Below are 22,585 nucleotides of genomic sequence, written 5' to 3' on the forward strand. Positions count from 1 at the left end.
TCTATTTTCACTTGGATTTCCAGTATCTGTTATTGATATTATTCAATCAATCAATCAATGTTTATTTATATAGCCCTAAATCACAAGTGTCTCAAAGGGCTGCACAAGCCACAACGACATCCTCGGTACAAAGCCCACATACGGGCAAGGAAAAACTCACCCCAGTGGGACGTCGATGTGAATGACTATGAGAAACCTTGGAGAGGACCGCATATGTGGGTAACCCCCCCCCCCCTCTAGGGGAGACCGAAAGCAATGGATGTCGAGTGGGTCTGACATAATATTGTGAGAGTCCAGTCCATAGTGGATCCAACATAATAGTAAGAGTCCAGTCCATAGTGGGGCCAGCAGGACACCATCCCGAGCGGAGACGGGTCAGCAGCGCAGAGATGTTCCCAGCCGATGCACAGGCGAGCGGTCCACCCCGGGTCCCGACTCTGGACAGCCAGCACTTCATCCATGGCCACCGGACCTATGCCCCCCCCCCCCTCAAGGAAAAGGGGAGCAGAGGAGAAAAGAAAAGAAACGGCAGATCAACTGGTCTAACAGGGGGGCTATTTAAAGGCTAGAGTATACAAATGAGTTTTAAGATGGGACTTAAATGCTTCTACTGAGGTAGCATCTCTAATTGTTACCGGGAGGGCATTCCATAGTACTGGAGCCCGAATAGAAAACGCTCTATAGCCCGCAGACTTTTTTTGGGCTCTGGGAATCACTAATAAGCCGGAGTTCTTTGAACGCAGATTTCTTGCCGGGACATATGGTACAATGCAATCGACAAGATAGGACGGAGCTAGACCGTGTAGTATTTTATACGTAAGTAGTAAAACCTTAAAGTCACATCTTAAGTGCACAGGAAGCCAGTGCAGGTGAGCCAGTATAGGCGTAATATGATCAAACTTTCTTGTTCTTGTCAAAAGTCTAGCAGCCGCATTTTGTACCAACTGTAATCTTTTAATGCTAGACATAGGGAGACCCGAAAATAATACGTTACAGTAGTCGAGACGAGACGTAACGAACGCATGAATAATGATCTCAGCGTCGCTAGTGGATAAAATAGAACGAATTTTAGCGATATTACGGAGATGAAAGAAGGCCGTTTTAGTAACACTCTTAATGTGTGATTCAAACGAGAGAGTTGGGTCGAAGATAATACCCAGATTCTTTACTGATTCGCCTTGTGTAATTGTTTGGTTGTCAAATGTTAAGGTGGTATTATTAAATAAATGTCGGTGTTTAGCAGGACCGATAATCAGCATTTCCGTTTTCTTGGCGTTGAGTTGCAAGAAGTTAGCGGACATCCATTGTTTAATTTCATTATTACACCAATCCCTTACGCTAAGACAATTTTATTGGGTTTGATACAAAAACACAAAGAGGGTTTCACAGCTGATCAATCTGAGGAACATTAGATTGTCACAATGTCTTCATAACCCCACCGTAATACTCATTTCACAACATTTTGTTGTTTTGAACACAATTCCATAAATAACTTTGGTTTGTAAATACAAGAATCCCTGGAGAACTTAAATGACTTTTTATGTCTCGGGGGCATAACATAGTCTCTTGTTGTGGCAGTGTGTCAAAGACAAGAAAAGCCATTACCATGCAAGTACAAAAATTGCTCACCAATATTGTCCACATTTGGTGTTAAACGCTCAACTGTCGCAACTATCATTAAGGATGAGACATTCCAATTTGATTGGACAAAATGTGTCATTGCAAAATCCTTAAAGCAGTGGTGGTTTCTGGCATGTGTGTTATGTACCAATGCACAGGGCGGTATTAATAAAGCACCGTGGCCCCGGCCAGAATCAAATTAAATCTAATAGAAATTAGAACCGCCGCCGTACCTTCAATGATTATTTTAAAACAATAATTCCAGTCCAAAAGCTTAACGTTAGCTTGTGTACATTTTCAAACGTTCTGATGTGTTTGGGATAATTGTGCTGTTAGAATGGTAAATTGTGTCCAAACTGTATGACGTTATTGGCTAATTTCCATAATTGGCCGCAACCCCGAAAGGGACAAGCGGAAGGAAATGGATGGATGGGTGGATGGCCATGACATCATGCAAGAAAACAACTCCAGAAGCTAAATAAAATATGTTCAGAATTACAAATTAACTTTCTTTTGTCGCTTCTTTTGGTCTTTTTTTGTCATGTCTGTATTATCATGTTTTGTTTTAAGTCATGTTTTGTTTAGTTTCTGTCTTTTCACTCCCTTGTCTGGTCACCATAGCAACCATTAGTTTTCACCTGTCACGTCACGCACCTGTTTCACGTTTTGAGTCACGCACCTGCTTTCACTAATCATGTCCATAGTATTTAAGTTCATTCATTTTCTGTTGTTCGGCCTGACGACCTCACACCACATTTATGCTCCGTCCATTGTTTCATGTCCATGTTCACGCTGCTCCTTTTTTGTCCAAGCCAAGTAAGTTTTTGTTCCATGTTTATAATCTTTTTGTTTTTCATAGTTTATTCTCCGCCACTGTGCGTGCTTTTCATTTGTACTTTTTGCTATAGTCTTTTGGTTTCATAGTTTATTATCCGCCACTGTGCGCGTTTTCGTTTGTACTTTTTTTTGATATATTAAATAAATCATGCACCTCCATTCCCGTCTCGCCCGTGCCAACTTTCCGCTGCATCCCGGAAAAGCAAACTCCAAAGATCAAGTCTTGACATTTTTTGATGCCACAGGTAAGTTGGAATCAGGTGTGTTTTCGATGGTGGGTCTTAAGCTTCTTTTGTGTTTTTAAAATGTATTTTAAAACCAAGATAGAGCCACCTGTAACGTTTTCGGGTAGGACGGGAAGCGGCCCACAGCAGGACCTAATGCTTGTTAAGAAGAGCAACTTTCAATATCTAAAGTTGCAAAATTTGTTGCAACTTGAGGATCTGAGTACTTCCTGAATATAACAAAAAAAATTCACGAAGTCGGCAACATTGATCCGCCCTGATACGTATTCCTAATCTCTGGCAGACCAGGGGCCTCATGTATTAAGCTTGCGTACACACAAAAACCTGGTGCAAGGCCTTTTTGGCGGCAAAGTTGAGATGTATCAAGACTGACGTTGTCGTGGAAATGTGCGCTGCTTCATGTACGCACACTTCTGCAGGTTGTACAGGTAAAAGCCAGTAAATTAGAATATTTTGAAAAACTTGATTTATTTCAGTAATTGCATTCAAAAGGTGTAACTTGTACATTATATTTATTCATTGCACACAGACTGATGCATTCAAATGTTTATTTCATTTAATTTTGATGATTTGAAGTGGCAACAAATGAAAATCCAAAATTCCGTGTGTCACAAAATTAGAATATTACTTAAGGCTAATACAAAAAAGGGATTTTTAGAAATGTTGGCCAACTGAAAAGTATGAAAATGAAAAATATGAGCATGTACAATACTCAATACTTGGTTGGAGCTCCTTTTGCCTCAATTACTGCGTTAATGCGGCGTGGCATGGAGTCGATGAGTTTCTGGCACTGCTCAGGTGTTATGAGAGCCCAGGTTGCTCCGATAGTGGCCTTCAACTCTTCTGCGTTTTTGGGTCTGGCATTCTGCATCTTCCTTTTCACAATACCCCACAGATTTTCTATGGGGCTAAGGTCAGGGGAGTTGGCGGGCCAATTTAGAACAGAAATACCATGGTCCGTAAACCAGGCACGGGTAGATTTTGCGCTGTGTGCAGGCGCCAAGTCCTGTTGGAACTTGAAATCTCCATCTCCATAGAGCAGGTCAGCAGCAGGAAGCATGAAGTGCTCTAAAACTTGCTGGTAGACGGCTGCGTTGACCCTGGATCTCAGGAAACAGAGTGGACCGACACCAGCAGATGACATGGCACCCCAAACCATCACCCAGCCATGCAAATTTTGCATTTCCTTTGGAAATCGAGGTCCCAGAGTCTGGAGGAAGACAGGAGAGGCACAGGATCCACGTTGCCTGAAGTCTAGTGTAAAGTTTCCACCATCAGTGATGGTTTGGGGTGCCATGTCATCTGCTGGTGTCGGTCCACTCTGTTTCCTGAGATCCAGGGTCAACGCAGCCGTCTACCAGCAAGTTTTAGAGCACTTCATGCTTCCTGCTGCTGACCTGCTCTATGGAGATGGAGATTTCAAGTTCCAACAGGACTTGGCGCCTGCACACAGCGCAAAATCTACCCGTGCCTGGTTTACGGACCATGGTATTTCTGTTCTAAATTGGCCCGCCAACTCCCCTGACCTTAGCCCCATAGAAAATCTGTGGGGTATTGTGAAAAGGAAGATGCAGAATGCCAGACCCAAAAACGCAGAAGAGTTGAAGGCCACTATCAGAGCAACCTGGGCTCTCATAACACCTGAGCAGTGCCAGAAACTCATCGACTCCATGCCACGCCGCATTAACGCAGTAATTGAGGCAAAAGGAGCTCCAACCAAGTATTGAGTATTGTACATGCTCATATTTTTCATTTTCATACTTTTCAGTTGGCCAACATTTCTAAAAATCCCTTTTTTGTATTAGCCTTAAGTAATATTCTAATTTTGTGACACACGGAATTTTGGATTTTCATTTGTTGCCACTTCAAATCATCAAAATTAAATGAAATAAACATTTGAATGCATCAGTCTGTGTGCAATGAATAAATATAATGTACAAGTTACACCTTTTGAATGCAATTACTGAAATAAATCAAGTTTTTCAAAATATTCTAATTTACTGGCTTTTACCTGTATATACTTGCATTAATGCTTCATATTTATATTTGTGAGGGCGTCTATTAATTTATCTAGGCTTTCATTTTGCCACGTGTTGCTGTCACAATGTCTTTCTGTGACTCCTTGGCCTTGTTGGGAGGGCAGCGGCCGCTGGTGGTTGCAGCACATTGGCACCGGAGACCTGGGAGGATTGACCGGTATTTTTGTCACTACTACCGCTCCTACCGCAAGAAGCTTTCCTGTGTTCTAATAATGAATTGAGTAATCAAACAAAAATCAAAGTCTTTCGTATCCTTTGTGATATGCTGAATGTTTGAATTTAAAATATTTCCTCTGGATTGTGTGCATGTGTGTGTGCGTGTGTGTGTGTGTTTGTGTTTTTTTAGGCTGGAGCCCATCCATATTACATAATTTTCACCTGAAACTATAATCTGGCTGTGTTGAAAATTACACAAATGATTTGGGTGTAATAGAAGTCACCCACCTCTGCTAAAATGTTATGTATTAATACCGCAACTATCTTTTCAAACAGGGTGTAGCGCTACAATATTTCCCGTCCACTCGTCTGTTTTGTATTCCTAACCCAAACATATATTTTTTATTTCAGTCTGTGTTCAGCGACCACCCAGCAATGGCAGTTCGCTGTAATCACGAGAAACATGCTCCTCCTGTTGACTCTTACTCAATCTGATCGGGCTGTGTCTGCAGGCTGTGGCTACTTTCAATATGATTTAAAAATGTATATGTGGGCGGGGTCTTGGCGTGACAGGCCACGCAGACATCTGGCATCAATTTGAAGTTGATTGCAACTCTTTATTACATGAGGCCCCAGGTGTGTGTGAGCTGCTCCGCCAAATAAAAACAAATATACGGAAAATGCTTGATAAGTTTTATACATATATATATATATATATATATATATGTATGTGTGGGAAAAAAAATCACAAGACTATTTCATCTCTACAGGCCTGTTTCATGAGGGGGGGTACCCTCAATCGTCAGGAGATTTTAATGGGAGCATTCGCATACCATGGTTTATATAGGGCACAGAGTGGGTGGGTACAGGCTGGCCTAGGGGCGTGGTGATTGGCTCATGTGTTACCTAGGAGGTGTTTCCGTCTATGGCGGCATGTTGTTACAATTTCGCTGCGCTTGTTGAGGGATGACAGGTCTGGGCGGTAAATAATAAACAGTTTCTCTTTCAAGCAGAGGTTGCATCTTTTATTACCACTATTGTAAGGTGTGCTGGATGCAAGAATTTGCCATGTTATTGAATATTCAACATTATTGTCTTTGAGGTCCCAAATGTGTTTGCTGAGTTCTGTGGTATTTCGCAGGTTTTTGTTCCTGAAAGAAGCCTTGTGATTGTTCCATCTGGTTTTGAATTCTCCCTCGGTTAATCCTACATATGTGTCGGATGTGTTAATGTCCTTGCGTATTACCTTAGATTGGTAGACAACTGATGTTTGTAAGCACCCCCAGTTGAGGGGGCAATCAGGTTTCTTTCGACAATTACATCCTTTGTTGGTTTTGGAGTCGCTCTGTCTGAGGGCCGACGGCTCATTTGCAATTGTTTTGTTGTGGTTTGAGATGATTTGTCGTATATTGTTCATGCAGCTGTAGCTCAATTTAATGTTGTTCTTGTTGAATACTTTTCTTAGGATGTTGTCTTTGGGAAAGTGTTTGTCAATCAGATTGAGGAATTTGTGTCCAATGTTCGTTGAGACGTTTTTGCTGTATGGGGGGTTGTACCAGATGATGTCGTTCCGTTATATATATATATATAAATGCTAAGATGTGAAATACTGTAAGTACAACACAGTAGAGAAGGGATTCACGTAGCCCCGTTCTCATGTTGGAGAAAGGCGGCGGGTTAATCATTTTGCAATGCAGTCTGCTGAAAATGATGGAAAGCGCCACTCTCCATAGCAACTGACAATGTGGTCTAAGTTGGAATTGCCACAAAATACATTTTAAGATGTTTAACCTTCTACTGACATCCGGTGGCTAAAGTGGATAGATCCTCCCAATTTGTCACATTCCACGTGTCAGGTAAATTGCGATGAATGGGGCCGTGTGAATCTCCTTCCTATTGTAATTAAGAAAAACATGAAACATTTTTTGAGAAAGTAAAAAGAGAATTTTCACAACCTTTTGTAACTATCCTTTTTTTTTTTTTTAAACATAATCCTTGTACTCTGAAACATCAGTGTGCAAAATGTGTGATGTAATAGGAATATTGCTAGCTAACCACCACAGTTGATCTTTGGCATGCATGACATGACTAAAAGAAAAAAAGTACATTTAAAGTGTACTTCCAAGACAGCACGTTTTCTACACTACCTACAAAAAGACTTCCACAGAAAAAATATGGACCCTGTCAGAGGAAACGGTGTAAAAATATAAGACCTGTTCATCTGGCTTGCTTGTTTTTGTGCGATTGTTTGTCCGTTTTTTACAGTCCTCTAAAATAGGATATTGGTTTATACTGAATATTTATTTGGCACAAAACCCCTAAAACCAGATGTATTACAGTGATGAAATATCAAATAGAGCATTGGGGCACTGCGTTGTTTCGCACAGTCAGCAAAAACCTTTCAGTGTCCCTTTGCACTAAACTAACTAAACAAAACATCTATTGTCTTTCTTCACAGTTTCCTTGTATTCTGCATCCAGGTTAGTGAGGGTGGTACTTCTAGAGCAGTGAGCCGGTGGGGCTGCCAGGATGAGGGGCAGTGTGGGAGGGGCTCGGCCGCACGGGCAGCAGGTCATAGTGGCTGGGAATGTGGCTGTTCCTGGGAAGGTCATAAGGGTCCTGAGGGTAATCGGGCACCAACACATCTCCAGCTCCTGGGATGATACTGATGGTTGGCTCTGGGACACACGAGACCACCGTTACACCACAATCCATTAATGACAACCAAACTGTTTGAATAAATGATAGAATGAAGATGCAGGTGTGTACATTCTAACAATACAATACTATAAAACAGAATAGGCAATGGACAGGAGAAGTCATTTTACAAGAATAAAAGTCTACGTATTAGGAGAATACAGGTAAAAGCCAGTAAATTAAAATATTTTGAAAAACTTGATTTATTTCAGTAATTGCATTCAAAAGGTGTAACTTGTACATTATATTTATTCATTGCACACAGACTGATGCATTCAAATGTTTATTTCATTTAATGTTGATGATTTGAAGTGGCAACAAATGAAAATCCAAAATTCCGTGTGTCACAAAATATTACTTAAGACACCAGCAGATGACATGGCACCCCAAACCATCACTGATGGTGGAAACTTTACACTAGACTTCAGGCAACGTGGATCCTGTGCCTCTCCTGTCTTCCTCCAGACTCTGGGACCTCGATTTCCAAAGGAAATGCAAACCAAACCAGCCATGTCATCTGCTGGTGTCGGTCCACTCTGTTTCCTGAGATCCAGGGTCAACGCAGCCGTCTACCAGCAAGTTTTAGAGCACTTCATGCTTCCTGCTGCTGACCTGCTCTATGGAGATGGAGATTTCAAGTTCCAACAGGACTTGGCGCCTGCACACAGCGCAAAATCTACCTGTGCCTGGTTTACGGACCATGGTATTTCTGTTCTAAATTGGCCCGCCAACTCCCCTGACCTTAGCCCCATAGAAAATCTGTGGGGTATTGTGAAAAGGAAGATGCAGAATGCCAGACCCAAAAACGCAGAAGAGTTGAAGGCCACTATCAGAGCAACCTGGGCTCTCATAACACCTGAGCAGTGCCAGAAACTCATCGACTCCATGCCACGCCGCATTAACGCAGTAATTGAGGCAAAAGGAGCTCCAACCAAGTATTGAGTATTGTACATGCTCATATTTTTCATTTTCATACTTTTCAGTCGGCCAACATTTCTAAAAATCCCTTTTTTGTATTAGCCTTAAGTAATATTCTAATTTTGTGACACACGGAATTTTGGATTTTCATTTGTTGCCACTTCAAATCATCAAAATTAAATGAAATAAACATTTGAATGCATCAGTCTGTGTGCAATGAATAAATATAATGTACAAGTTACACCTTTTGAATGCAATTACTGAAATAAATCAAGTTTTTCAAAATATTCTAATTTACTGGCTTTTACCTGTAAGTCACATTGTTAAGAGGAAAAACAAGTCAGCGTGTGGAAAAAACTTGATAATTTTACAAGATTTCTAAGGTCAAATAGTACAGAAAAAAGTTAAAACATTTTTAGAAAATTGGGTTGGGGGAAAAGTGAAATATGAAAAAGTCCAAATACTACTTGAATAAAGTCACAGTGGGAGAAATACAACATGTAAAAATGGAAAGAATAAACAGTATATTTACAAGAATCAAATCAGTACTTTGAGAAAAAAAATTGTAATTCACAAAAATATCATAAGGAAACATGTTGGAATTTTTTTTTAGTATTGAATGTTTTATATTGTAAACAAAACAAGGAATACAATTGCAATAATTGAGTGGAAAAGAGCAGTAATTTAGGAGAATGCAGTTATAATATGACAAACAGTCACAAAACAAGGCATAATTATCTGAGGATAAAGTCAAATTATGAGGAGAAGTATATAATTTCGAAAGCAATTATTTCAAATATTAAAGAAAAAAATTCATTATTTTTCTAAAGTAAAAATATAATGAGAAATACAACAAAAAAGATTAGGTTGGAAAATAATTGTTAAAATTACGCAAATAAAGTCAAAGTATTATCATATCAGTCAATTGAAAAAAGAGGAAAAAAACAAGGATTTAAAAGTTAATTGTAATTAAAGCTGCAAGCAGCGTTGGACGGGCCCGCGTATTTGGCAGGTGCTAGTCCTAAGTGTCCCAATACTTTTGTCTACTTGTAGTCTGAAGTGTCCCAAGACTTTTGTCTAGTGTACCTACCTTGTCTGCATTGTGTGGGCACGTTGGTGCTTCCTGCTTTTAAGCAGCCATCTTAAAAAAACAGCACCGCAGGAGCATCAGTGCAGCGGGTCTTTGAAGGGTCATAAAATCAAAACCGGAGCAGTTAATTAAAAAGCGCTTCTGTTGTTGTAATCACAAGGGTTCAATGTCTCTCCTGTGTTAGTTTGAAGGCGAAACGACAAACGCGCTCAGAGGAGTTCGTTTTTGAAGGAAGGTGACTGGTTTTTACAAAAAACTTGTTTTGAAGGGGGAATAGCAAACTTCCTGTTGATTTTTGCTGGGGGTAGTCAATTTATGAAATGTAGGTCTAAGTGAGACCTACGGAGAGGTTTTTGTTTCATGTCTCTCCGACCTTCCCAGTGGGAGTTACAGGCAGTTTTGTAATTTTTTTCTTCCGAGGAGCAGTTTTTTATCAGTTTTATTCAAAAATTGCTGTAGAGGGCAATTTTTAAATTTGGGGTTAGGTTTCTTTATTAGATCGCAATTTTTGCCAGTCCTGATGTGTGCGTTGAGTTCGGTGAGTTTTGAAGCGTGTTAAGGGGGTCAAATTACAGCTCAAAGAAGCAAAACTGTTTTTAGTACTTTTTTGTCTTGAAGGGGGAATTGCCAACTTCCTGTTGATTTTAGCCCGAGGATGTACAATTATGAGAACTAGGTCTAAGTCAGACCTACATAGAGGATTTTGTTTCATGTTTTTCCCGACCTTCCTAGTGGGAGTTACAGGCAGTGTACTTTTTTTGTTTTTATAGGGGGCGCTAGAGCGCAATTTTAATTTTTGAGGTTCATTTTTTATAAAAAAAAGACCATTTTCGCAGGTCCTGATGTGTGGGTCAAATTTGGTGATTTTTGAAGCATGCTAAGTGGGTCAAATTAGTGTTCAAAGAGGCGGCGGTAGAATAAAGAAAGAATAAAGAATTAAAGCTGCAAGCAGCGTTGTTCGGGCCCGCGTATTTGGCAGGTGCTAGTCCTAAGTGTCCCAATACTTTTGTCTACTTGTAGTCTGAAGTGTCCCAAGACTTTTGTCTAGTGTACCTACCTTGTCTGCATTGTGTGGGCACGTTGGTGCTTCCTGCTTTTAAGCAGCCATCTTAAAAAAACAGCATTGCAGCAGCATCAGCGCAGCAGGTCTTAGAAGGGTCATAAAATCAAAACCGGAGCAGTTAATTAAAAAGCGCTTCTGTTGTTGTAATCACAAGGGTTCAATGTCTCTCCTGTGTTAGTTTGAAGGCGAAACGACAAACGCGCTCAGAGGAGTTCGTTTTTGAAGGAAGGTGACTGGTTTTTAAAAAAAAATTGTTTTGAAGGGGGAATAGCAAACTTCCTGTTCATTTTTGCTGGGGGTAGTCAATTTATGAAATGTAGGTCTAAGTGAGACCTACGGGGAGGTTTTTGTTTCATGTCTCTCCGACCTTCCCAGTGGGAGTTACAGGCAGTTTTGTAATTTTTCTTCTTCCGAGGAGCAGTTTTTTATCAGTTTTATTCAAAAATTGCTGTAGAGGGCAATTTTTAAATTTGGGGTTAGGTTTCTTTATTAGATCGCAATTTTTGCCAGTCCTGATGTGTGCGTTGAGTTCGGTGAGTTTTGAAGCGTGTTAAGGGGGTCAAATTACAGCTCAAAGAAGCAAAACTGTTTTTAGTACTTTTTTGTCTTGAAGGGGGAATTGCCAACTTCCTGTTGATTTTAGCCCGAGGATGTACAATTATGAGAACTAGGTCTAAGTCAGACCTACATAGAGGATTTTGTTTCATGTTTTTCCGACCTTCCTAGTGGGAGTTACAGGCAGTGTACTTTTCTTGTTTTTATAGGGGGCGCTAGAGCGCAATTTTAATTTTTGAGGTTAATTTTTTATAAAAAAAAGACCATTTTCGCAGGTCCTGATGTGTGGGTCAAATTTGGTGATTTTTGAAGCATGCTAAGTGGGTCAAATTAGTGTTCAAAGAGGCGGCGGTAGAATAAAGAAAGAATAAAGAATTATTATTAGGACCCGCAATGGCCCATTGCAAAAGGACTCCTCAAATTAGTGTTCAAAGAGGCGGCGGTAGAATAAAGAAAGAATAAAGAATAATAAAACGTTACAATAACAATAGGTCCTTATGTCCCATTGCATAAGGACTCCCTGTGGGAGTCCTTTTGCAATGGGCCATTGCGGGCCCTAATAATTTGCTTTGTTCGCGTTTTCATCAAGTAAAACATCAATATTCGCATTTTTCAGTGTGCGGCCCTCGGTGGGGAATGTCTGAACACCTCTGATGTATAAACCATACATACCGATGTCGTAAACATTCTTGGCAGGCACGCTGGTGCCGCTGATTATAGTCGCCGAGCAGCAGTGCGCCAGGTGGTCGCGATGAGCTGGCGATTTCATCTCCACATAGCTGCTCTCCGAGTGTTTGCACGGCGGGTCGTTGATGGTGGCGTATGGGTTTTCACTGTTGAGGGAGCAGGTGCTGGACAAGGAGCCTTTGGTGTAGTCTGCAGGAACAAGCACACGCACAGAACAGATGAGCCCAAGTCTGTAAGACTCTTTAGTTCCAGTTGATTGAAATGAAAGTCATTTGTTTCTCTCAAACTGACAAGAAATGTAAATCTGTCATAAATGAAAGTAACAATCATCACAGTTAAGCATACTTTGATGTAATCAACCTGTATTGTTTATTTCAGGGCTGCCCAAACATTTCCCCTCCAAAGGCCAAAGTGAAAATGTGCCAATGGTGCGTCAAAAAGTCACAACTTTACCGTAGAGTAAGGGTCTATAATTGCAACTAGTTAGCCAGTAAAAAAAAAAAAATCTTTAGATTTTACAATTAAAAAAAGTGGCAGCTCAGCCACGAGAATTTTTAATTAGGGCCCGCCATGGCCCATTGCAAAAGGACTCCCACAGGGAGTCCTTATGCAATGGGACATAAGGACCTATTGAATTTCTAAGGTTTTATTATTATTCTTTATTATTATTATTCCGCCGCCTCTTCGAACACTAATTTGACCCACTTAACATGCTTCAAAACTCACCAAATTTGACCCACCCATCAGGACCTGCGAAAATGGTCTTTTAATAAAAAAACCAAACCCCAAAACTCAAAATTGCACTCTAGCGCCCCCTAGGAAAAAAAAAACTAGACTGCCTGTAACTCCCACTAGGAAGGTCGGAAAAACATGAAACAAAATCCTCTATGTAGGTCTGACTCAGACCTAACTTTCATAATGGTACATTCTCGGGCTAAAATCAACAGGAAGTTGGCAATTCCCCCTTCAAGACAAAAAAGTACTAAAAACAGTCACTTTTGCCTCTTTGAGCTGTAATTTGACCCCCTTAACATGCTTCAAAACTCACCTAACTGAACACACACATCAGGACTGGCTAAAACTGTGATCTAATGAAAATACCTAACCCCAAATCCAAAAATTGTGCTCTACAGCAATTTTTGAATAAAACTGATAAAAAACTGCTCCTCGGAAGAAAATAATTACAAAACTGCCTGTTACTCCCACTGGAAAGGTCGGAGAGACATGAAAGAAAAACCTCTATGTAGGTCTCACTTAGACCTACATTTCATAAATTGACAACCCCCAGCAAAAATCAATAGGAAGTTTGCTATTCCCCCTTCAACACAACATTTTTGTAAAAAGCGGTCACCTTCCTTCAAAAACTATCTCCTCTGAGCGCGTTTGTCGTTTCGGCTTCAAACTAACACAGGTGAGAGATTAAACCCTTGTGCATAAATTAACAGAACAGTTTTTTTATAACTGCTCCGGTTTTGATTTTATGACCCTTCAAAGACCCGCTGCGCTGATGCTGCTGCAATGCTGTTTTTTCAAGATGGCTGCTTAAAAGCAGGAAGCACCAACGTGCCCACACAATGCAGACAAGGTAGGTACACTAGACAAAAGTCTTGGGACACTTCAGACTAAAAGTAGACAAAAGTATTGGGACACTTAGGACTAGCACCTGCCAAATACGCGGGCCCGAACAACGCTGCTTGCAGCTTTAATTTTACCTTGTTTTTTTGTTTTTTTAACACCAAATTACTGTAAATTGAAAAACTGTGCCATTGTAGTTTTTATGTTACAATTCTGCTGACTGAGCTGCCAGATCTTACCGTAAAATCTATAGCCATTTTTTACAGTGCATTACTATAAAATGAACAGTACCACTGCATGGTATTTTTTTTACCACTGAGCTGCTACCTGTTTCTTTGTTCTTACAGTGTATTACAGGGAATGGAAAAAATGTTTACCACTGATTATTTTAAAGTAACTTTCTGGTGACAGAACTTCCAGTTTTTACCGTAAAATTTACTGACTCTTTGACAGTGTAGTTTTGTGGACATGCCATCGATGATTGTGCAGCTTGAAAGGGGGTCAGTATGATTATGTAATATATTTGGAAGCCACCCTTTGGCGGGACAAACAAAATGACACAACAGGCCAAATTTGTCCCGCGGGTCCCACTTTGGGCGTCCCTGGTTTAGTCAGATACCAGGTTTGATAGTCAGGATTTTTCTCTGTTCTTGTACATTTAGCATTTAGTGACATCTGCAGAAGTTCAATGGATTTGCTGTGACTCCCAGTGCAGTGTCAAGAGCATGGAAGAGACACAAGGAGACAGGAGGGGGCAGTAGGAACCCATCCAACACAGAGTCGTGTATAACGAGAGCATGGACAACTGGGTTGGTCCCAAACATGTCGCCCTGTAGTCGTGAGGGGCTTTTGACTAATCAGAGAGAGTATGGCCAGACAAGCTCTTAAATGATTCATCAAAAGCCCCTAACGTGACTACAGGGCGCCATGTTTGGGACCAAATCTGAAACCCAGTTGTCCATACTCTACACGGCTCTGATCCAACAGGCAGCAGGACCACTATCAGATGCTTTATTACAAATGGACTTTGATTGATTGATTGAAACGTTTATTAGTAGATTGCACAGTTCAGTACATATTCCGTACAATTGACCACTAAATGGTAACACCCCAATACGATTTTCAACTTGTTTAAGTCGGGGTCCACGTAAATCAAATCAAATCAACTTTATTTATAGAGCACATTTAAAATTGACCACAGGGGTAGCCAAAGTGCTGTACAATGAGCAGGTTAAAAGATAAAACGAGTACCGAGCAAACACAACACAACACAAACAGAACACGATAAAAAATAAATAATTAAAATAGAATTGATAAAAACATAAAAACAGGATCACAGCAGGTGTATTATGGGGCGCCATTGCAGGATGGATATCACTCAGTGTTAAAAGCCATGGAATAAAAGTATGTTTTTAAGAGAGATTTAAAAACAGGAAGAGAGGTGGCTTGTCTAACACTCAGGGGTAGGTCGTTCCAGAGCTTGGGAGCAGCAACGGCGAAAGCTCTGTCACCTCTAAGCTTCAGCCTTGTGTCAGGGACCGTCAACAGCAGCTGATCGGCTGATCTTAAGGATCGGGTGGGGCAGTAAGGCTGAAGGAGGTCGGAGAGATAGGTTGGCGCGAGGTTGTTTAGACATTTAAAAACAAATAAAAGGAGTTTAAAATGTATTCGGTAACGCACAGGGAGCCAGTGAAGGGACGCTAAAATAGGGGTGATGTGCTCACGTCTGCGGGTCTGTGTTAGCAGACGAGCAGCAGAGTTCTGCACGAGCTGCAGGCGGGCGAGGGAGGCCTGGCTAATGCCAACATACAGGGCATTACAATAATCAAGACGAGTCGAGATAAAAGCGTGGATTAATTTCTCAAGATCATGTCTTGATAGAAGCGGTTTCACTTTCGCTATTTGGCGTAATTGATAAAAGCTTTTTTTGAACGACGCTGCTGATTTGTTTTTCGAATTTAAAATCTGAGTCAAACTTTACCCCCAGGTTTGTGACAGAGTCGCTGAGATCAAATTCAATTCATTCACCTCCACCAGGCCACTCCTCTGCCCAAACTCCATGAGTATGGTATGAGGACTTGATGCCCACAAGTATCCACAGCTGTCAACCTTTGCTTTTGAAATTCTGGTCTTTCCTAAAGAGTTTACAGAACCAGAGAGATCAGACTTCCTACTGTCGAGCAATTGTGTTACGCTTTTGTTTCCCAGGTGTTGCCAAGCAGACCGGGAGCTGTGCTGCTCTGGTAAAACCAGAGGGTACTCTTTTCTTTTATGATAGATAAAGGGGACCTATTACTGTATGTATACAACTTTTTGGCCCTGCGTATTTGACATTTGGACTCTTATCGAGCAGTGACACATAATTGCACAGAAAGCTCTGTAGATCTGCATCGCTTCCTTGTGTTTTCTGTTAACGGTCTGTATAATTAACTCTACCCTCCATCCAGCCCACTTTGCAATAATCGGTCACACTCCCGAAGACTGCCGAAGGGCTGACCAGCGTACACCGGTATCATTTCCAAAGCAGAGCCCATATAAGTAAGTCTGGCACACAATAACGTCAATGTGACCCCAATTTTTTTTTCTTCAAAGACTGTAAAACAGCGTGCAGCACAATCCAAAACTACTTTTGGGGGGGCGGTATAGCTCGGTTGGTAGAGCGGCCGTGCCAGCAACTTGAGGGTTGCAGGTTCGATCCCCGCTTCCGCCATCCGAGTCACTGCCGTTGTGTCCTTGGGCAAAACACTTTACCCACCTGCTCCCAGTGCCGCCCACACTGGTTTAAATGTAACTTAGATATTGGGTTTCACAATGTAAAGTGCTTTGAGTCACTTGACAAAAAGCGCTATATAAATGTAATTCACTTCACTTCACTTCACTTACAAAGGCTCACTTATACAGGTAAAAGCCAGTAAATTAGAATATTTTGAAAAACTTGATTTATTTCAGTAATTGCATTCAAAAGGTGTAACTTGTACATTATATTTATTCATTGCACACAGACTGATGCATTCAAATGTTTATTTCATTTAATTTTGATGATTTGAAGTGGCAACAAATGAAAATCCAAAATTCCGTGTGTCACAAAATTAGAATATTACTTAAGGCTAATACAAAAAAGGGATTTTTAGAAATGTTGGCCAACTGAAAAGTATGAAAATGAAAAATATGAGCATGTACAATACTCAATACTTGGTTGGAGCTCCTTTTGCCTCAATTACTGCGTTAATGCGGCGTGGCATGGAGTCGATGAGTTTCTGGCACTGCTCAGGTGTTATGAGAGCCCAGGTTGCTCTGATAGTGGCCTTCAACTCTTCTGCGTTTTTGGGTCTGGCATTCTGCATCTTCCTTTTCACAATACCCCACAGATTTTCTATGGGGCTAAGGTCAGGGGAGTTGGCGGGCCAATTTAGAACAGAAATACCATGGTCCGTAAACCAGGCACGGGTAGATTTTGCGCTGTGTGCAGGCGCCAAGTCCTGTTGGAACTTGAAATCTCCATCTCCATAAAGCAGGTCAGCAGCAGGAAGCATGAAGTGCTCTAAAACTTGCTGGTAGACGGCTGCGTTGACCCTGGATCTCAGGAAACAGAGTGGACCGACACCAGCAGATGACATGGCACCCCAAACCATCACTGATGGTGGAAACTTTACACTAGACTTCAGGCAACGTGGATCCTGTGCCTCTCCTGTCTTCCTCCAGACTCTGGGACCTCGATTTCCAAAGGAAATGCAAAATTTGCATGGTTGGGTGATGGTTTGGGGGGCCATGTCATCTGCTGGTGTCGGTCCACTCTGTTTCCTGAGATCCAGGGTCAACGCAGCCGTCTACCAGCAAGTTTTAGAGCACTTCATGCTTCCTGCTGCTGACCTGCTCTATGGAGATGGAGATTTCAAGTTCCAACAGGACTTGGCGCCTGCACACAGCGCAAAATCTACCCGTGCCTGGTTTACGGACCATGGTATTTCTGTTCTAAATTGGCCCGCCAACTCCCCTGACCTTAGCCCCATAGAAAATATGTGGGGTATTGTGAAAAGGAAGATGCAGAATGCCAGACCCAAAAACGCAGAAGAGTTGAAGGCCACTATCAGAGCAACCTGGGCTCTCATAACACCTGAGCAGTGCCAGAAACTCATCGACTCCATGCCACGCCGCATTAACGCAGTAATTGAGGCAAAAGGAGCTCCAACCAAGTATTGAGTATTGTACATGCTCATATTTTTCATTTTCATACTTTTCAGTTGGCCAACATTTCTAAAAATCCCTTTTTTGTATTAGCCTTAAGTAATATTCTAATTTTGTGACACACGGAATTTTGGATTTTCATTTGTTGCCACTTCAAATCATCAAAATTAAATGAAATAAACATTTGAATGCATCAGTCTGTGTGCAATGAATAAATATAATGTACAAGTTACACCTTTTGAATGCAATTACTGAAATAAATCAAGTTTTTCAAAATATTCTAATTTACTGGCTTTTACCTGTAAAAGCATGAACCTTATTATTTGACCAAAATACTCCTAAATTATTTGTAGAGTTCAGCATATGGACAGTATTTTTAAATCAGTTGAAATATATCCATCCATCCATTTTCTACCGCTTGTCCCTTTCGGGGTCATGGGGAGTGCTGGAGCCTATCTCAGCTGCATCCGGGCGGTAGGCGGGGTACATCCTAGACAAGTCGCCACCTCATCGCAGGGCCAACACAGATAGACAGACAACATTCACACTCACATTCACACACTAGGGACCATTTAGTGTTGCCAATCAACATATCCCCAGGTGCATGGGAGGAAGCCAGAGTACCCGAGCCCGGGGATCGAACCCAGGACCTTCATATTGTGAGGTACATGCACTAACCCCTGTACCACAGTGCTGCCCTATTAGTTGAAATGTTAACCACAATTTGGTCATTTAATGTAGCACACATACCGATCAATAAGCACACACACAGATAGTCATTTAAAGTGGCAAACATGACAGGAAATGTTTCAATAATTATGGCTCAAAAAATAATATTTTGCATTTTCAGAATTAGACAACATACTATATCATGAGCACTGATGAATAGACATTAATCCCACATAACTTTATTTACAGTCGAATGTTGCGATGCTTCTGTTTTAATGGATTGAATCTGGTTGGTTGGTTGGAGACCCCTGGTCAAGAGTGTGTCATCCATTGGTTTATGGATGACAAAGGAAATTTTTAACCCGTATTCAGTTGAATATGCTACAAAGACAACATATTTGATGTTCAAACTGATAAACATTTTTTTTTTTTTTGCAAATAATCATTAACTTTAGAATTTGATGCCAGCACCACGTGACAAAGAAGTTGGGAAAGGTGGCAATAAATACTGATAAAAAGTTGAGGAATGCTCATCAAACACTTATTTGGAACATCCCACAGGTGAACAGGCAAATTGGGAACAGGTGGGTGCCATGATTGGGTATAAAAGTAGATTCCATGAAATGCTCAGTCATTCACAAACAAGGATGGGGCGAGGGTCACCACTTTGTCAACAAATGTGTGAGCAAATTGTTGAACATCCATCCATCCATCCATTTTCTACCGCTTATTCCCTTTGGGGTCGCGGGGGGGCGCTGGAGCCTATCTCAGCTACAATCGGGCGGAAGGTGGGTTACACCCTGGACAAGTCGCCACCTCATCGCAGCAAATTGTTGAACAGTTTAAGAAAAACCTTTCTCAACTAGCTATTGCAAGGAATTTAGGGATTTCACCATCTACGGTCTGTAATAGCATCAAAGGGTTCAGAGAATCTGGAGAAATCACTGCACGTAAGCAGCTAAGGCCGTGACCTTCGATCCCTCAGGCTGTACTGCATCAACAAGCGACATCAGTGTGTAAAGGATATCACCACATGGGCTCAGGAACACTTCAGAAACCCACTGTCAGTAACTACAGTTGGTCGCTACATCTGTAAGTGCAAGTTAAAACGCTCCTATGCAAGGCGGAAACCGTTTATCAACAACACCCAGAAACGCCGTCGGCTTCGCTGGGCCTGAGCTCATCTAAGATGGACTGATACAAAGTGGAAAAGTGTTCTGTGGTCTGACGAGTCCACATTTCAAATTGTTTTTGGAAACTGTGGACGTCGTGTCCTCCGGACCAAAGAGGAAAAGAACCATCCGGATTGTTATAGGCGCAAAGTTGAAAAGCCAGCATCTGTGATGGTATGGGGGTGTATTAGTGCCCAAGACATGGGTAACTTACACATCTGTGAAGGCGCCATTAATGCTGAAAGGTACATACAGGTTTTGGAGCAACATATGTTGCCATCCAAACAACGTTACCATGGACACCCCTGCTTATTTATTATTATATTATTATTAGCTCCGTCCTATCTTGTCGATTGCATTGTACCATATGTCCCGGCAAGAAATCTGCGTTCAAAGAACTCCGGCTTATTAGTGATTCCCAGAGCCCAAAAAAAGTCTGCGGGCTATAGAGCGTTTTCTATTCGGGCTCCAGTACTATGGAATGCCCTCCCGGTAACAATTAGAGATGCTACCTCAGTAGAAGCATTTAAGTCCCATCTTAAAACTCATTTGTATACTCTAGCCTTTAAATAGCCCCCCTGTTAGACCAGTTGATCTGCCGTTTCTTTTCTTTTCTCCTCTGCTCCCCTTTTCCTTGAGGGGGGGGGGGGCACAGGTCCGGTGGCCATGGATGAAGTGCTGGCTGTCCAGAGTCGGGACCCGGGGTGGACCGCTCGCCTGTGCATCGGCTGGGAACATCTCTGCGCTGCTGACCCGTCTCCGCTCGGGATGGTGTCCTGCTGGCCCCACTATGGACTGGACTCTTACTATTATGTTGGATCCACTATGGACTGGACTCTCACAATATTATGTCAGACCCACTCGACATCCATTGCTTTCGGTCTCCCCTAGAGGGGGGGGGGTTACCCACATATGCGGTCCTCTCCAAGGTTTCTCATAGTCATTCACATCGACGTCCCACTGGGGTGAGTTTTTCCTTGCCCGTATGTGGGCTTTGTACCGAGGATGTCATTGTGGCTTGTGCAGCCCTTTGAGACACTTGTGATTTAGGGCTATATAAATAAAGATTGATTGATTGATTATTTCAGCAAGACAATGCCAAGACACGTGTTACATCAACGTGGCTTCATAGTAAAAGAGTGCGGGTACTAGACTGGCCTGCCTGTAGTCCAGACCTGTCTCCCATTGAAAATGTGTGGCGAATTATGAAGCCTAAAATACCACAACGGAGACCCCCGGACTGTTGAACAACTTAAGCTGTACATCAAGCAAGAATGGGAAAGAATTCCACTTGAGAAGCTTAAAAATGTGTCTCCTTAGTTCCCAAACGTTTACTGAGTGTTGTTAAAAGGAAAGGCCATGTAACACAGTGGTGAACATGCCCTTTCCCAACTACTTTGGCACGTGTTGCAGCCATGAAATTCTAAGTTAATTATTATTTGCGAAAAAAAAAAAAGTTTATGAGTTTGAACATCAAATATCTTGTCTTTGTAGTGCATTCAATTGAATATGGGTTGAAAATGATTTAAAAATCATTGTATTCCGTTTATATTTACATCCAACACAATTTCCCAACTCATATGGAAACGGGGTTTGTATGTGTTGTCTTGAGGAAAGTCAATGAACCACTTTGATGATGTATAGAAGACATGCTTTGTGAACTGAAGTTTGTTCCAGGGAGCAAAAGTAACAAAGTTAGAAGTCCAAGCATCAATAAGGATCAACAGGTTAGGTGGCTGAGAATGAAGTTGCGGTTAAGGGAAGAACAGGACACAGTGGTAACTTAGACAGGAGGAGAAACTCCCTGAGTGAGTTGGGGAAATGATGGGATTGACACAGAGGAAGAGGTCGTGTGCAACCTGCAGAGACACAAAGACATTAGTGAGGACAAGTGCATACACAGGACACAGCAGAGAAACATTCTGGTACAGACTTGGGGCCTGGTTTTCTCACATCCAAATAATACGTGCTAAACAGCGTGTGCAAACTATAAAACTGCGTGTACTATTAATGGGTAATTTACTAAGACTATGTGTACAAATAAAAAGTGCAAAAATGGTGCAGAACGTCCATATTGAAATGATTTTGCATCAATACCAGCTGTCATTTCCTTTCGAATTCATGGCATTATATACAGGTAAAAGCCAGTAAATTAGAATATTTTGAAAAACTTGATTTATTTCAGTAATTGCATTCAAAAGGTGTAACTTGTACATTATATTTATTCATTGCACACAGACTGATGCATTCAAATGTTTATTTCATTTAATTTTGATGATTTGAAGTGGCAACAAATGAAAATCCAAAATTCCGTGTGTCACAAAATTAGAATATTACTTAAGGCTAATACAAAAAAGGGATTTTTAGAAATGTTGGCCAACTGAAAAGTATGAAAATGAAAAATATGAGCATGTACAATACTCAATACTTGGTTGGAGCTCCTTTTGCCTCAATTACTGCGTTAATGCGGCGTGGCATGGAGTCGATGAGTTTCTGGCACTGCTCAGGTGTTATGAGAGCCCAGGTTGCTCTGATAGTGGCCTTCAACTCTTCTGCGTTTTTGGGTCTGGCATTCTGCATCTTCCTTTTCACAATACCCCACAGATTTTCTATGGGGCTAAGGTCAGGGGAGTTGGCGGGCCAATTTAGAACAGAAATACCATGGTCCGTAAACCAGGCACGGGTAGATTTTGCGCTGTGTGCAGGCGCCAAGTCCTGTTGGAACTTGAAATCTCCATCTCCATAGAGCAGGTCAGCAGCAGGAAGCATGAAGTGCTCTAAAACTTGCTGGTAGACGGCTGCGTTGACCCTGGATCTCAGGAAACAGAGTGGACCGACACCAGCAGATGACATGGCACCCCAAACCATCACCCAACCATGCAAATTTTGCATTTCCTTTGGAAATCGAGGTCCCAGAGTCTGGAGGAAGACAGGAGAGGCACAGGATCCACGTTGCCTGAAGTCTAGTGTAAGGTTTCCACCATCAGTGATGGTTTGGGGTGCCATGTCATCTGCTGGTGTCGGTCCACTCTGTTTCCTGAGATCCAGGGTCAACGCAGCCGTCTACCAGCAAGTTT

General features: G+C 41.6%; 1 protein-coding gene across 1 annotated transcript in view; it reads right to left on the reverse strand.

Moving 5' to 3' along the window:
* Positions 1–6,047: 6,047 nt before the first annotated feature.
* Positions 6,048–22,585, reverse strand: part of LOC133616089 (multiple epidermal growth factor-like domains protein 10) — a 572,792-nt gene continuing 556,254 nt past the window's right edge. The window contains exons 25-26 of the mRNA XM_061975174.2: positions 11,893–12,096; positions 6,048–7,575 (exon numbers count right to left, since the gene is read on the reverse strand). Coding sequence (XP_061831158.1) covers positions 7,397–7,575; positions 11,893–12,096 — 383 coding nt within the window. The 3' untranslated portion in view covers positions 6,048–7,396. The remainder of the gene's footprint in view (positions 7,576–11,892; positions 12,097–22,585) is intronic.

This window comes from Nerophis lumbriciformis, linkage group LG15, assembly GCF_033978685.3.
Source record: "Nerophis lumbriciformis linkage group LG15, RoL_Nlum_v2.1, whole genome shotgun sequence".
Taxonomy (NCBI): domain Eukaryota; kingdom Metazoa; phylum Chordata; class Actinopteri; order Syngnathiformes; family Syngnathidae; genus Nerophis; species Nerophis lumbriciformis.